A 12028-nucleotide genomic window follows, 5' to 3' on the forward strand; every position below is an offset into this window, starting at 1 on the left:
TGCAAGAGAGAGGCACTTACCTGACAATGCTAGGCTCTCCACACCTGTCCACACAGTGGTGAGGAGGGGGGTGACCCAGAAAGGGAAGAGGGTGGGGACCCAAGGGACCTTTCCTGCTGCCTCCCATGGTCACAGGGCCCCCCTTCTCAGGATTGCTGCTGCATTCCCCATTCATTCATTCATTCATTCATTCATTCATTCATTCTTACTGAGCACCTACTATAGGAAGGGCACCAGGCCACAGGCCAGAATGCAGTGAGGAGTAAGAAGGCACCCCTGCTTCCCTCCTAAAGGGGGAGGAAGGGGAGGGCATACACAGACGATTCGTCAAACCCACATAGTTCATATGTTCTTTTTTTTTTTTTTTTTTTTATTTTGAAAAAGAGCACGCACACATGGGAGGGGCCACGAGAAGGAGAGAGAGAGAGAGAGAGGGGGAGAAAGAGAATCCCAAGCAAGCGCCACACTGTCAGTGAAGAGCCCAACGCAGGACTCAAACCCATGAACTGTGAGATCATAACCTGAGCAGAGATCAAGAGTCGGACGCTTAACCAACTGAGCCACCCAAGCGCCCCATAGTTTACATGTCCTGAAGGGAACTGACCAAGGGCCGAGACAGAGTAATAAGGAAGTGGGAGTCTGGACACCCAGGTGGGAACCTTGAAGGACGTGGCAAATTCCGTGTTTAGCAGGGAGAGTCATGATCCAAGATAAGAAGATCACCGGGTACTCTATGTGGTACTTCTCACCAAAATAGTAGCACGAGCCCTTGTTTTCAAGAGCCTGCTAGGCGCCAGGCTCTGCGTCAGAAGCTTCCAAATCCTATCTCTCCTACCAATCCCACTTGGTGGGACGCCGGCAGCCACACTTTCTAGACGAGAAAACAGAAGCTCAGAGACAAAGTGTGGCTCGCTCAGGATCATCCAGCTGCCAAGTAGCAGGGACGACACTGAACTTCTTCCTCTACACCCCACTGATATCCTACCTTGCATGTTCCCAGATTATTCCAGATGTATTACTCACACGCCCCAACTAGGTTCTCAGGATCTTGGTGGCAGCACTTGTCATATTCTCCTCTGAAATTGCCAACAGTCCTGAGCACCTAGTACGCACTCATTCAATACATCTGCTTTACCACTAGATTAAAAGAAAAAGAAGGTACGTCAGCCCCCGACATATGTTGTGTCTTTGTTATGTGTTTTTCGTATGTCGTGTCTGAATATCACAACTCAGCCACAGAGCAGCGATGAGTGGCAGCTAATAAGAATACTGAAAGCCACCGCCAGGTAAGCCAGGTGGCGGTGTGCAGAACATATACACCCGGGGGCCCAGTGGAGGGACAAGTGAATGGCATCTGGTTCTCCCAGAGCCATCAGTCTGGGGCTGCTGCAGGCCAGGAGGGGAGCCTTTTCCTATTCACTCGCCTAGAGGGACGCCATTTTCTAATTCAGACAAATGTGCCCTTTTAGACCAGCAAAAGCCCCAGCTGCATCCGCTATGCATCTGTGCATCCACTATGTGTGAGGCACGGGTCTAAAGGCTCAGCCGCATCACAGCATCTTCTTCCATCTTCTTAACAGTCTGGGGAAGAAGAACCATCATAAGCCCCAGATGAGGAAACAGAGGCTTAAAGGAGATGAGTAACACCCCCAGGTCACAAAATTGTCAAGCGGTGGGACGGAACGTGTGGATCCGGGCATTCTGGTTCCAGGGTGCTCTCGTGGCCACGGCACACAGGTCACTGCTTTCCTTGTCTTGTGCAACATTAGCATGAGACTTCTGTGGACCCACAGACTGGAATCTTGGCGGCCTGAGAGACATGGGCCTCCACCCCTGAGCCCCTTACTCCCCCCACCCCCCTGAGCCCCAGCTTGTTGCTGTTTTGTTTTTCAATTTTTTAAACATTATTTATTATTGAGAGATAGAGAGAGAGCACAGCAGGGGAGGGGCAGAGAGAGAGGGAGACACAGAATCCGAAACAGGCTCCAGGCTCCGAGCTGTCAGCACAGAGCCCGACGCGGGGCTTGAACTCACAGACCGTGAGATCATGACCTGAGCCGAAGTCAGACGCTTAACCGACTAAGCCACCCAGGCGCCCCTGTTTTGTTTTTTTAGTAATAGCTTTATTGAGATATAATTTTCATACCACCAAATTCACCCGTTTTAAATGTACAACTCAGGGATCTTCGGTATATGCCCATATTTGTGCAACCGCCATCATAATGTTAGAACATTCTCATTACTCAAGAAAGAAACCTCGTGCCCGTCAGCAGCTACTCCCCACTTCCTTCCAACCTACTCAAGCCCTAAGCACCCCCTCATCTACTTTCTGTCTCTACGGTTTGGCCTATTTGGGACATTTCACAGAAATGGGATCATGCCATGTAAGATCTGTTGTGACTGGCTTCATTCACTGAGCATAATGTTTTCAAGGCTCATCCATGTTACAGCACGTTTCAGTATTTCATTCCTTTTCACTGTTGAATAATAACCCATAAGTATTCCATAAATGAAATTGTGGAGTGGATCAGATATAATATTCCACAAAGAAAAAGAACACACCACGTTTGATTTACCCATTCATCAGTTGACGGATGTTTGGGTTGCTCTTACTTACGGCTCTTGTGGATCGTGCCACTGGGAACATTTGCGTTCACGTTTCCGTGTGGACGTGTGTTTGCATCATTGGGAAGGCTGACGAGTGGAACTGGCCATCCCCATTTTAAAACGCAGTTAAAAGTTTACCGAAGGGCCCCGCCGTGAAGTCAACATCTGGCTGCTCTTGGGCTGTTTCCAGAGAATGTTATCAATACAGCCAGACTCTGCTCACGGGTGGGTCATCTGGCCGAGCCCCTCCTACTCTGGGGCCTGGGATCTTCTCATTCCTGCCCTGCGTAGCGTCGTCTGGGCCAGCGCGATGATAAATGCATTCTGCTTTAAAACAGATACTTCACAAATCATAACTTACAGATGCTCCAGGACTTTCATGTGGGAAAGACAAATGAGACTGAGGCTGTCTGACTCCAGAGCCACTGAGGACAGGAAGCCACGGCCAGGAAGCCGACAAGCCCTGGACAGACGTCTCTCTCCCTAACGAGTGCCTGAGCACATGTAACAGAAAGGGAATCCGTGCGGAGAATGGTCTGCCTGGCTTTGCAGACTTCGCTGTGTAACCGGCCATTCGTTTCCAGCCGTTGTTTTTTCTTCCCAGCAAATCAGAAAGCTCCTTGAGGTCAGAGACGATGACCTACGGCCTTTCCATCTCCTAAGATCTTCCCTTGCTCAATGCATTCACTTCAGTTCCGTCCTACAAGACTTTGTTGAGGACCTACTACGCGCTTGGCACTACGTGAGGCAGTGACAGGAGGTAATAAGGCAGGGCTTCCCAACAGACAAGATACTTTGCCTCAATCCTCCTTTCCTGCGGCTTCCCAGGAGGAAGTGAGACATCCTGTGCGGTGTGGGCACATCTCTACCCGTACGCGGGGAGGTGAACCAGCTGACGTCTCCAGACCCGCTAGGGATTCCAGAATCAGAGGCTACTCGAGGAACAAAGAACTCAGTGTGTGTCCAGGTGGAGAGCTCCCTGACTTGACTCATTAAAGCATACTCACGGCCCAACAAGCAGTTTGCCAGAAGCAGACATATCAACGCAGTTCTGATCCTTATCTCCTCATACCTCAATTCTTGCGAAAACCTCCAAGCTAGCCTCCCCTCTCCAAGCCAGCACACCAGACTGCTGAGCTCAGAGCCCCGCTGCGACCAGAACCCAGGTCAGCCCACCTAGAGGAAGAGATATGGTCAAGGTCTCTGCGTTCACACTGCCTGGGTCCAAACCCTGACCCTGCAGCTGCGTGTGACCTTCACAGTCGGTGACTCAGTTTCCTCGTCTAGAAAATGGGCTCATTATGAGAATTAAATCAGTTAATATGTACGTGGCAATGGGGGCGCCTGGGTGGCTCAATCAGTTAAGCCTCCGACTCCGGCTCAGGTCACGATCTCACGGTTCGTGAGTTCGAGCCCCGCGTCGGGCTCTGTGCTGACAGCTCGGAGCCTGGAGCCTGCTTCGGATTCTGTGTCTCCCTCTCTCTCTGCCCCTCCCTGCTCATACTCTGTCTCTCTCAAAAGCAAATAAACATTAAAAAAAAAAATGTAATATGTACATGGCAATGTACCTGACCCATGGTATAAGCCCTCATAAAGTATTAGCTGCTATTACCATCATGAAATATTATTATTACTAGCCCCATCCTATCTTGTCAATCTTGCCTCCCAGCACAAACCCTGCATCCTAAGCAACACGGCCTGCTCACCCTAAAATCTCCCTTTGCCTGAAATTCCCTGTATCTCAGTCTCCTGAAACCCAAATCAAGGGTCATCTTGAACATCCACTGCCCTCGCTAATCCTCCACTATGCCACTGCCCCTTCCCAAACAGCGCAAAGAACCCCCCCCCCAGGGAAAAGAATCACCCCATGGCTGGTCTTTTGACACCATGAGCAAAGAACCACGCCCAAATCCAGAGGCCATCCATTGTGCAACACGAGGAAGGTTCTCCGTTTCTGTAGCAGCAGCGGGTTTCGAAACCGACTACTTGACATTCTTTAGCTGTATGACCCTGGGCAAGTTACCCAACTTCCCTAAACATCATTTTTCCCATCTGTTAAATGGGTCTAGCTAGACTGCACACCTCTCAGGGCTGTTGTAAGGCTTCGATGAGAGGAAATGTCTGTAAGGCAGTTAGCATGGCACGTCACACCCCAAGCTTTCAAAAATATCGGCCAGTAATAATCACAGCAGCGGCGGCAATCAGGGAGGGGGTGTTCCTGTCCAGGATTGAACTCAGCGAAATGTACTGAGCTTCAGGGAGCTACATTCCAACGTGAAAATCACCTGATATAATCCAGTCCTGTACAAAGGAGGTACTCAGACCTAGTGACTGCTTATTGCCTCCTCCACCAGATGGGTAGCCCCGTGGGTCTCAGTCATGCCTGTGTCCCGGCCTTTCACACGGGGAGAAACACAGGGGAGAGGGTAATAACTCTTGGTTGAACTGCACAGAATTAGCTCAAAATTTGTAAGTACGTTTTATCTTTGCTACCGGACTACGAGCTGTTTAGGAGTGAGCATCACATCTTGCTCTAGTAAAGATTTATTAAACAAGTGATGGAAAAACACCACAGTGAGAATCAGATTGGTTAGACCCAGCTCGGTTACTTCCTGGCTGTGCAACCGCAGAGAAATCACTTAACGATTCTATGCCTTATTTTTCCCGTCTCCAAGAGGAGAAGTTTGGACCACATGTTTGCCAATGTCCCTTTACTCCCTGAAAGTGGGTTGGGGCCATAAATGCAATAAGGCACCCCAGCCACCCCCACGGGACAGCCACACGTCACCTGCCTCAGCAGGCCCGCTTACCACATTGTGCCCCTCGTTTGCAGTTTCCCGGCACCAGGCTGGGAGCAACTTTGGGCTAGGGTTTCAAACACCCATTTTTGGTGAAAGCAGTTCCTTTGCTAAGTGAAGATGCCCCATCACCCAAGCTAGAGCTCCGGCAGCCAGGAACGCCGCGGCAAACCAGGGGCACGCTCTGCCCGCTGATCCGCCACTCCCGGACCAGACCCCTCCTGGAGACCTCGCCCCCCCCCCCCCCCTCGGGAGAGATGACCTGGTGCAGGGGAAAAGTCGAACCCTTGACGGTGAGGTGATCACATGACACCTCTCCTCAAAATGTTGTTTGTTTTTGGGGTTTGGGTTTTTTTTGGCAACAGTTTGAGCAGCCTGAAGGTCCGGGCAGTTTGGCTCAAAGAAAATGCATGCCGTGTTATGCCACAGGGCTCCACTCAGCAGCCCTGCCCAAAACTGTATCAAAACAAAAGTTGTGCAAGAAACAAAGCCCAAATTCAAGGCTGTAGAAATGCTTTCAGATCCTATCACAATCTGGCTGATTGTCTCGGCTCCTCATGGGCGCACTTTTCTGTTCACCTTGTGTTCCCTAATCAAGCCGAGAAGCCGATTGTTTCCCCTACCACTCTGAGTGATACAAGGCTAATTTGTCCAATGCACCATGTCCCTCTGATGGTCTTAAAATCTAAATGAAAGTCCACGTGAGATGAGGGAAAAAAAAGACTCTGCTAAAAGAAAGCAACTAAATTGGTGAATTTCACTTTTTGAGGCTTTCTATAGACGATTTTATTCAATTATTACAACAGGTCCATGAAAATGGTACCACTGCCAGCCCATTTGACAGATGAGGAGGCTGAGGTTTCAAAGTAACATAGCCTGCACAAGGTCACAGAGCTGGCGAAAAGTCAGGATTTGAATGCTGGCCAGGGCTCTCAGCCCCTCTGCGAGAGTGCTTCCTTGTCGGATGTGTTCATCTCCGGAACAAGCCACTCGGAGCCCTTGTGTCATTGACACCCTCAGGCAGTGGCCACAAACCACATTTGGGAATCAGAGGGGAGCATGGCTGGACCAGGCCAGGCCGAGTCGGCCACTCTGAGCTCGGGATCCTGCAACTCTCTTCGGAAGTGGCTTTCACAGAACATAGAAGACGGTGTTGTGCAGTGCTCTGTTTGATTCCGAAGGCCCTTCCAGATGTGCAATTAAAAGCCACAACATTTTCAGTTTTAAACACTTTTAAACACTTGTCTGCCTCTGAGCTGCTTTCAACAGGGGGAGGGGGTGTCCCACTGATTCCACAGCTGGGACGCCAGCTACTCTCACAGGCCAAGCAGCTTCAAGCCTCTGCTCCTCTTGAGAGGACGTGGGCACACATGAAAATAAAACAGAAGACTGAAAAGGCAGGCCGGAGACAGTGCTCTCTCGGGTTTCTTCAACCGCACCCCAAAAAGCAAGGTGCATCTTTAGAACCAGAAGCAAACTCCAAGTCCACACTTCAGATGAAAATTCCTTGCTGCTCTGGACAGATTCTGAATCGCCAAGCGCTGGACAGGCAAGAACGACTTGCTGACCGATTTTTTTGTGTGTTTGTTTTATTTTCTGTTCAGCCAGGCATAGGGAATTTTCCACCTGACAATTCCTGTTTCTCACTTAAGTTCTTACACCATCTGTGAGCACTGTGCTCAGCAGGGGGAGGACTCAAGGCCAAGGAGGCCTTCCCATCTCCAAACCTCAGTTTTCCCATCTGGTTAATGCAAGGTTCTCACCACATGATTCTGCTAACGTTCTTAAGTTTATGTATCAGATAGAAAGCAGTTTGAGGATTTCCAGCTTCTGAGCTGGGATCTGCTACCAGACTCAAAATCTTCACCTAATTTTTTAGTAAAACAAGAGATTTAGCTGAAATTAAGAGCACAATGGGAAACAACCAGGGCTGGACAATAAGAGAGCAGGACTTCAGTCTCCCGGCTGAGAAAGGAGCTTCTCCCGTTCTCAGGGCGCCCCCTAGCGGCCGTCCAACTAAATCCCGACGGAATGTTCAGAGTTTCTGCAAATAAAGGGAAAGACACCCACCAAAAGAGAAAGGCAGGCTCCCGTCTCCTGATGCAATCCCTTTCACCCTAGCCTCGTCTGCGGATCAGACAGCAAGACGAATGCTTGACAGGAAGCCCCAGGGAAACTCAGAAAGGTGTCTCCCATAAGACGAGATCTCATTCTTTCAAACAGCTGGCGGCCGCTCCCCAGCATTCGGGCTTCTGTGTCCTCCAGACACACCCTTACCACTCAACCCCTCACAGGCTCACATCCTCAACCTGCAGCTCCAGCCGCGTCTGTTTTTCATTATTCCGCTTCCCAGCTTCCCAGCGCGATTCTTCAACAGCTATTAAGACAACACGAGCAAGGAGCGAGGCTTACTTCTTGCTTCTTCAACATCCAGCCTGGGGAATATCACCTCAGAAGAAAAGCCTGAATGAAGTGCACGTTTCTCAGCCTCTTCTTCCACCAACCTGAAAGTGCGTTCCTCAAAGTACATCGTTACAACCGTCTCTACAGAATTTTCAACCTACAAAAAAGTGGCACCTGCCCAGAATGAATTCTGAACCACTTGTTGGCTGTAGGATTTGTTTACTGAAGACGCCTTTCAAAATACAATGCACAATGTCTCGAATTTCCAATTAACCTATCACAGACCCTTTTTTTTTTTTTTTTTTAAGCTATAGAATACAGTTGGATCAGCCCAAACAGGGGAACTTAGGATGCGGGAGTTATCCAGGTATCCAAATATTTGAGAATAGAGGGGCTAAACTTTCTGACTGGTACCCCCTACCCCCACCAGAACTGTTCCTGTAGAGATCGAAAAGAAAAATACCAACATCAATCTGCCACTTCCCTCGCCAGTTCGTTTTGCTTTTTCGCCGTGGTCATTTGTTAAGTGTATAAGCAACTCTGGGCCCCGAAACACCCCCCAAAAGGGCACGCAAGGAGTATCATAATTAGTTCCTGACTTTGGCCCTAAATCGATTAAAATACATCTGATACGCTTCAAATCAAAGAACCATGTTAATTTTCTGCCACACACCACACGAAATCTTTCTGCAACAGTCAGTCACTTTGAACCCAACCCTCTAGCCACAAGCGGTGTGGATTTCAAGGGCCTGTTCTGCAGAAAGGAAAACGACAACAAACCAAGTTCAGGACAACGCAGAGACCCCAAGGCACTCAAGGAGCTGCAAATGGGGCTGGGACCCTGGCAGGGTTTCAGCTGTCACGAAGAGTGGGGCGGCTGGGCCAGACCCCGCAATTCAGTAGCCCTGAAACCAGGACCTGAAATGCAATGGAGTCAGTCGGCTGCAACTCGGCATCTGTGTGGCTACCCATGCCCTGGGCATTTCAGTCCTCCCAGAAGCCGGAGGCAAACTGTCACAACCCGCAGGCATGCAGCTGCCTTTAACTTTTGCTCCCAAACCTTCTCTTTTAAAAACAAACAACAACAAACAAAACAAAACAAACAAAAAACAGAGGCAGGAGCCCACCCTCCCTTGCAGCTACAGCAGCACCAGGGTGATGGGGAATAGGAGTGGGAGTGGGGGGTCGCATTCATCTACAGGACACAGGACTTGGGGAACCACAGCACCCCGCTGAGGATGTGGGTCTGTTCGGAGTTAGAGCAGCGAGGCATTCCAGGGCTTGGTCTGAATGCGTGCCCGCGAGGGAGACCTCCACGGTCCCAACGTTGCAAAGTGTTTGCAAATCATAAACACTACTTTGCTGCTGGGAGAAAAACCCCCAAAATATGCGCAGACAGGATGTAACAAGTGTTTCGAGAGAGAGAGACACGCCTGAGCCACGGCGAGCTGGGGAGAGTGAGGAGTCTGTCTGGGGGTTCCTGGGAAGCCGCTCTCCGACGAGAGAGTCTCGGTGCCCAAGACCCCCGCCCCGCGCGCCCTGGGTCCGCCGCCGCGTCCGACCCCGCGCCCCCGGGGGCTTCCCGCACTCACCACTCGGCCCGAAAACCTCTCGGTGGCCCTCTTGACTTTGCCGTAGGTGCCTTTGCCCAGGGTCTCCTGCAGTTCGTAGCGGTGCTTCAAGTTGTGCTTGTGGTGATGCCGCTTCACCCCGTGCGGCTTCCTGGGCTCCGGGGCCGCCGCCACCGCGGGGGCTGCGGTTGCCCCCGCCACCGCCTCCGGGGGAGAGCCCGGCGCCCCCGGCCGCAAGTCTGGGCCGTCCCCGGCCGCGGGCGCAGCGGCCCCCTCCATGTCCGAACGCGGGGCGAGCCGGGCTGGAGAGGGCAGGACCGGGCACGGCGCTCGCGGTGTCGGGGTCCCCGCCGAGGAAGCCGGGGCGCGCTCAAGGTCGCCCCCGCAGCATCGGGGAGGCGGCCCGATCCCGCTCGGGCTGCGGCTCGGTCACTGGCGGCAGCGGCGACTGCACATCTGGCGCCCCTGGCGCGCACGGTCCGCGCACCGCCCCCCGGCCGCGGCGAGCTGCGGAGCGTCAGGCGAGGTGGCGGCGGTGGCAGGGGAGGCGGCGGTGTTTGCAGGAGGGAGGGGAGAGGGGTGGCTCCGAGCGCAGGAGGGGGAGTGTTATGTGGGGCGCCGCGCCCCCCGACCCCTCCCCGGGAGGACGCGCAGACGGGGCGGGGGCGGGGGCGGCGCGCTCGGCCGGCCCCGGGGGAGGGGAGCGAGGGGCGGCGTGGCCGGGGCTTCCCCACCTCCCGCCGCCGCCCGGGGCCCGGGGCCACCCGAGCTGGGAGGGGGATGGGTGCGTGTCGCGACTCGCCCTTTGTGCCGCGCCGGGTAGGCCGCAGCGGCGGCCAGGGGGCTTTGTCCTCGCTCGGCCGGGCCGCGGCCCGGGGGCTTCCAAGCCCCAGCGCCCCCTCCCCGGGCTCGCCCGCCGCAGCTACCGCGGGCCCGCTCCCGCCGCCGCCTCCTGCTCCGGCCGCTCGGCCTCCCTGCCTGCTGGCGCCCGGGCGGCGGCGGCGGCGGCGGCGGCTCGCCGAGCCCCGAGACGGGGGAAGCGGGAGCGCTCCGAGCCGGAGGCCGCCGGGGCCAGCTCGCGATCCGGCCGGGGGCGCCACGGGCCCGGGCGCCCCTTCATTTTCTTTTAGGTGTCGCCGCGGCCGCCAGGCCGGAGACGGAGGAGAGGCTGGGGGAGGGGAGCGGGGCGGGTGTTGGGTTACAGGCGGTGAGTCACGGCCCCTCCGCCGCAGTGCGCACCCCTCCCGCCCCGCCGGGGCTGGCACCCCGCCTCCGAGGCCCCCTCCTCCGGCTGGGGCGGCTGTGCTCGGCGGAGGACCCCAAGGGGGGGGTGGGGGCGCCTCGACCCCGGCCCCGCGCGCTCGCCGAGGAAAGGCGGAGTCGGGGAGGAAGGGAGGCCCGGAGGCTGAACCTGGGGCCCGCCGCGGGACTGCCTGCCCTCCGACACCAGCCAGGGCTCCGGCCGCCTGGGAAGGGAAGGCAGTTGGGGGCGTGGAAGAGGTGCGGAGCCAGGGGCGCCGGGACCGAGCCGGGCGCCCACCCTGCCCGCGAAGGCCGCCTTCGGAGGTGGGCGAACCGGGGACCTCAGAGGGAGCAGGGCCGGAGCCCTCTGAGCAAGAGGCGACCGGCAGGCCTCTTGGCCCCCTTGGGCCTTGGGAGTTTTCCTCTAACTGAAAGGACCAGATCTCGGAGGTGGTAACGGTGACTGTACCCCGCAGGCCGAGGGTCGGGCGGAAGGGCGTCCCACCGCGGTGAAGCTGCCCCCACCCCCATACACACCTTCTCCTAAGAAGCTGCAAAGCAAGAGAAAAAGAGGCCTTAGGGAATTTTTTTTTATAATGGTGCAGTATACCAGACTGGGATAGGGAGCGTGAGGTATGAAGAATGTCCCGTGCGTTGTACAAACCGCCTGGTGGTTCTTTACTTTTCCACCAGTGAGCCGCTCTCCACCTTCCTCCTCAGCTCTCAGGTTCATCCCTTCTGCATTCCCGCTGTCTTCACTCATATCTACCCCTTATCACCTTACCCTGGGCTCCCGAGACAGCCTGTCCTGCCTGGGAGCCCCCTCCCTGCTGCCAGAGAAATGGCCTAAAGTGCTGCAGTCATCGTGTCCCCCAAACCTGTCCCTCTGCCACACTCCAGCGTTAGGCATCCTTCTCTGTCCAAACTTCTGTCAATCTGCTGATGATGACATAAACCCCTCTCTGCCCCCTCCTGCCTTCCCGGAGAGCACACTGATTATTGCATAATACAAACAGGAAGGCCATGTCTATGCAAATCCTATTCTATCCTCCACACTTTGCAGGGCCCCCCCCGCCCCCATCCTGAAACTGTATTCTGCTTATATATAAAGTCTCTAGACATTGTGCATGTAAATTAAAGAGTCAGAGTGAGCAAAGTATCGGTTTATCCCCCATGGATAGGCTGTGTGACCTTGGTCAAATGACTTAAGCTCTCAGAGCTTTTGTGTCTTCTTCTTAAAACATGGATTCCCCGATCTGTTTTACAGGTAAACAGACTGCATAGTGGTGATGAAAATTGTTCACCAAGCATTTCCTGGTTCTTCCCCTCCCCCCACCCCCCCCCCCTCTTACTCCCAAGGGATGTGGTAGGAATCTACTACCTTATATGACTCACTTGGGCCAATGG

The 12028-nt window shown here is 54.2% G+C and overlaps 1 protein-coding gene across 1 annotated transcript in view; it reads right to left on the minus strand.

The window, feature by feature from the left end:
* Positions 1-9810, minus strand: part of NUAK1 (NUAK family kinase 1) — a 72622-nt gene extending 62812 nt beyond the window's left edge. Inside the window, exon 1 of the mRNA XM_023257398.2 lies at positions 9401-9810. Within this exon, the coding sequence (XP_023113166.1) occupies positions 9401-9658 (258 nt within the window). The 5' untranslated portion in view covers positions 9659-9810. The remainder of the gene's footprint in view (positions 1-9400) is intronic.
* Positions 9811-12028: the final 2218 nt, after the last annotated feature.

The sequence above is a fragment of the Felis catus genome, chromosome B4 (genome assembly GCF_018350175.1).
Source record: "Felis catus isolate Fca126 chromosome B4, F.catus_Fca126_mat1.0, whole genome shotgun sequence".
Classification (NCBI taxonomy): Eukaryota; Metazoa; Chordata; class Mammalia; order Carnivora; family Felidae; genus Felis; species Felis catus.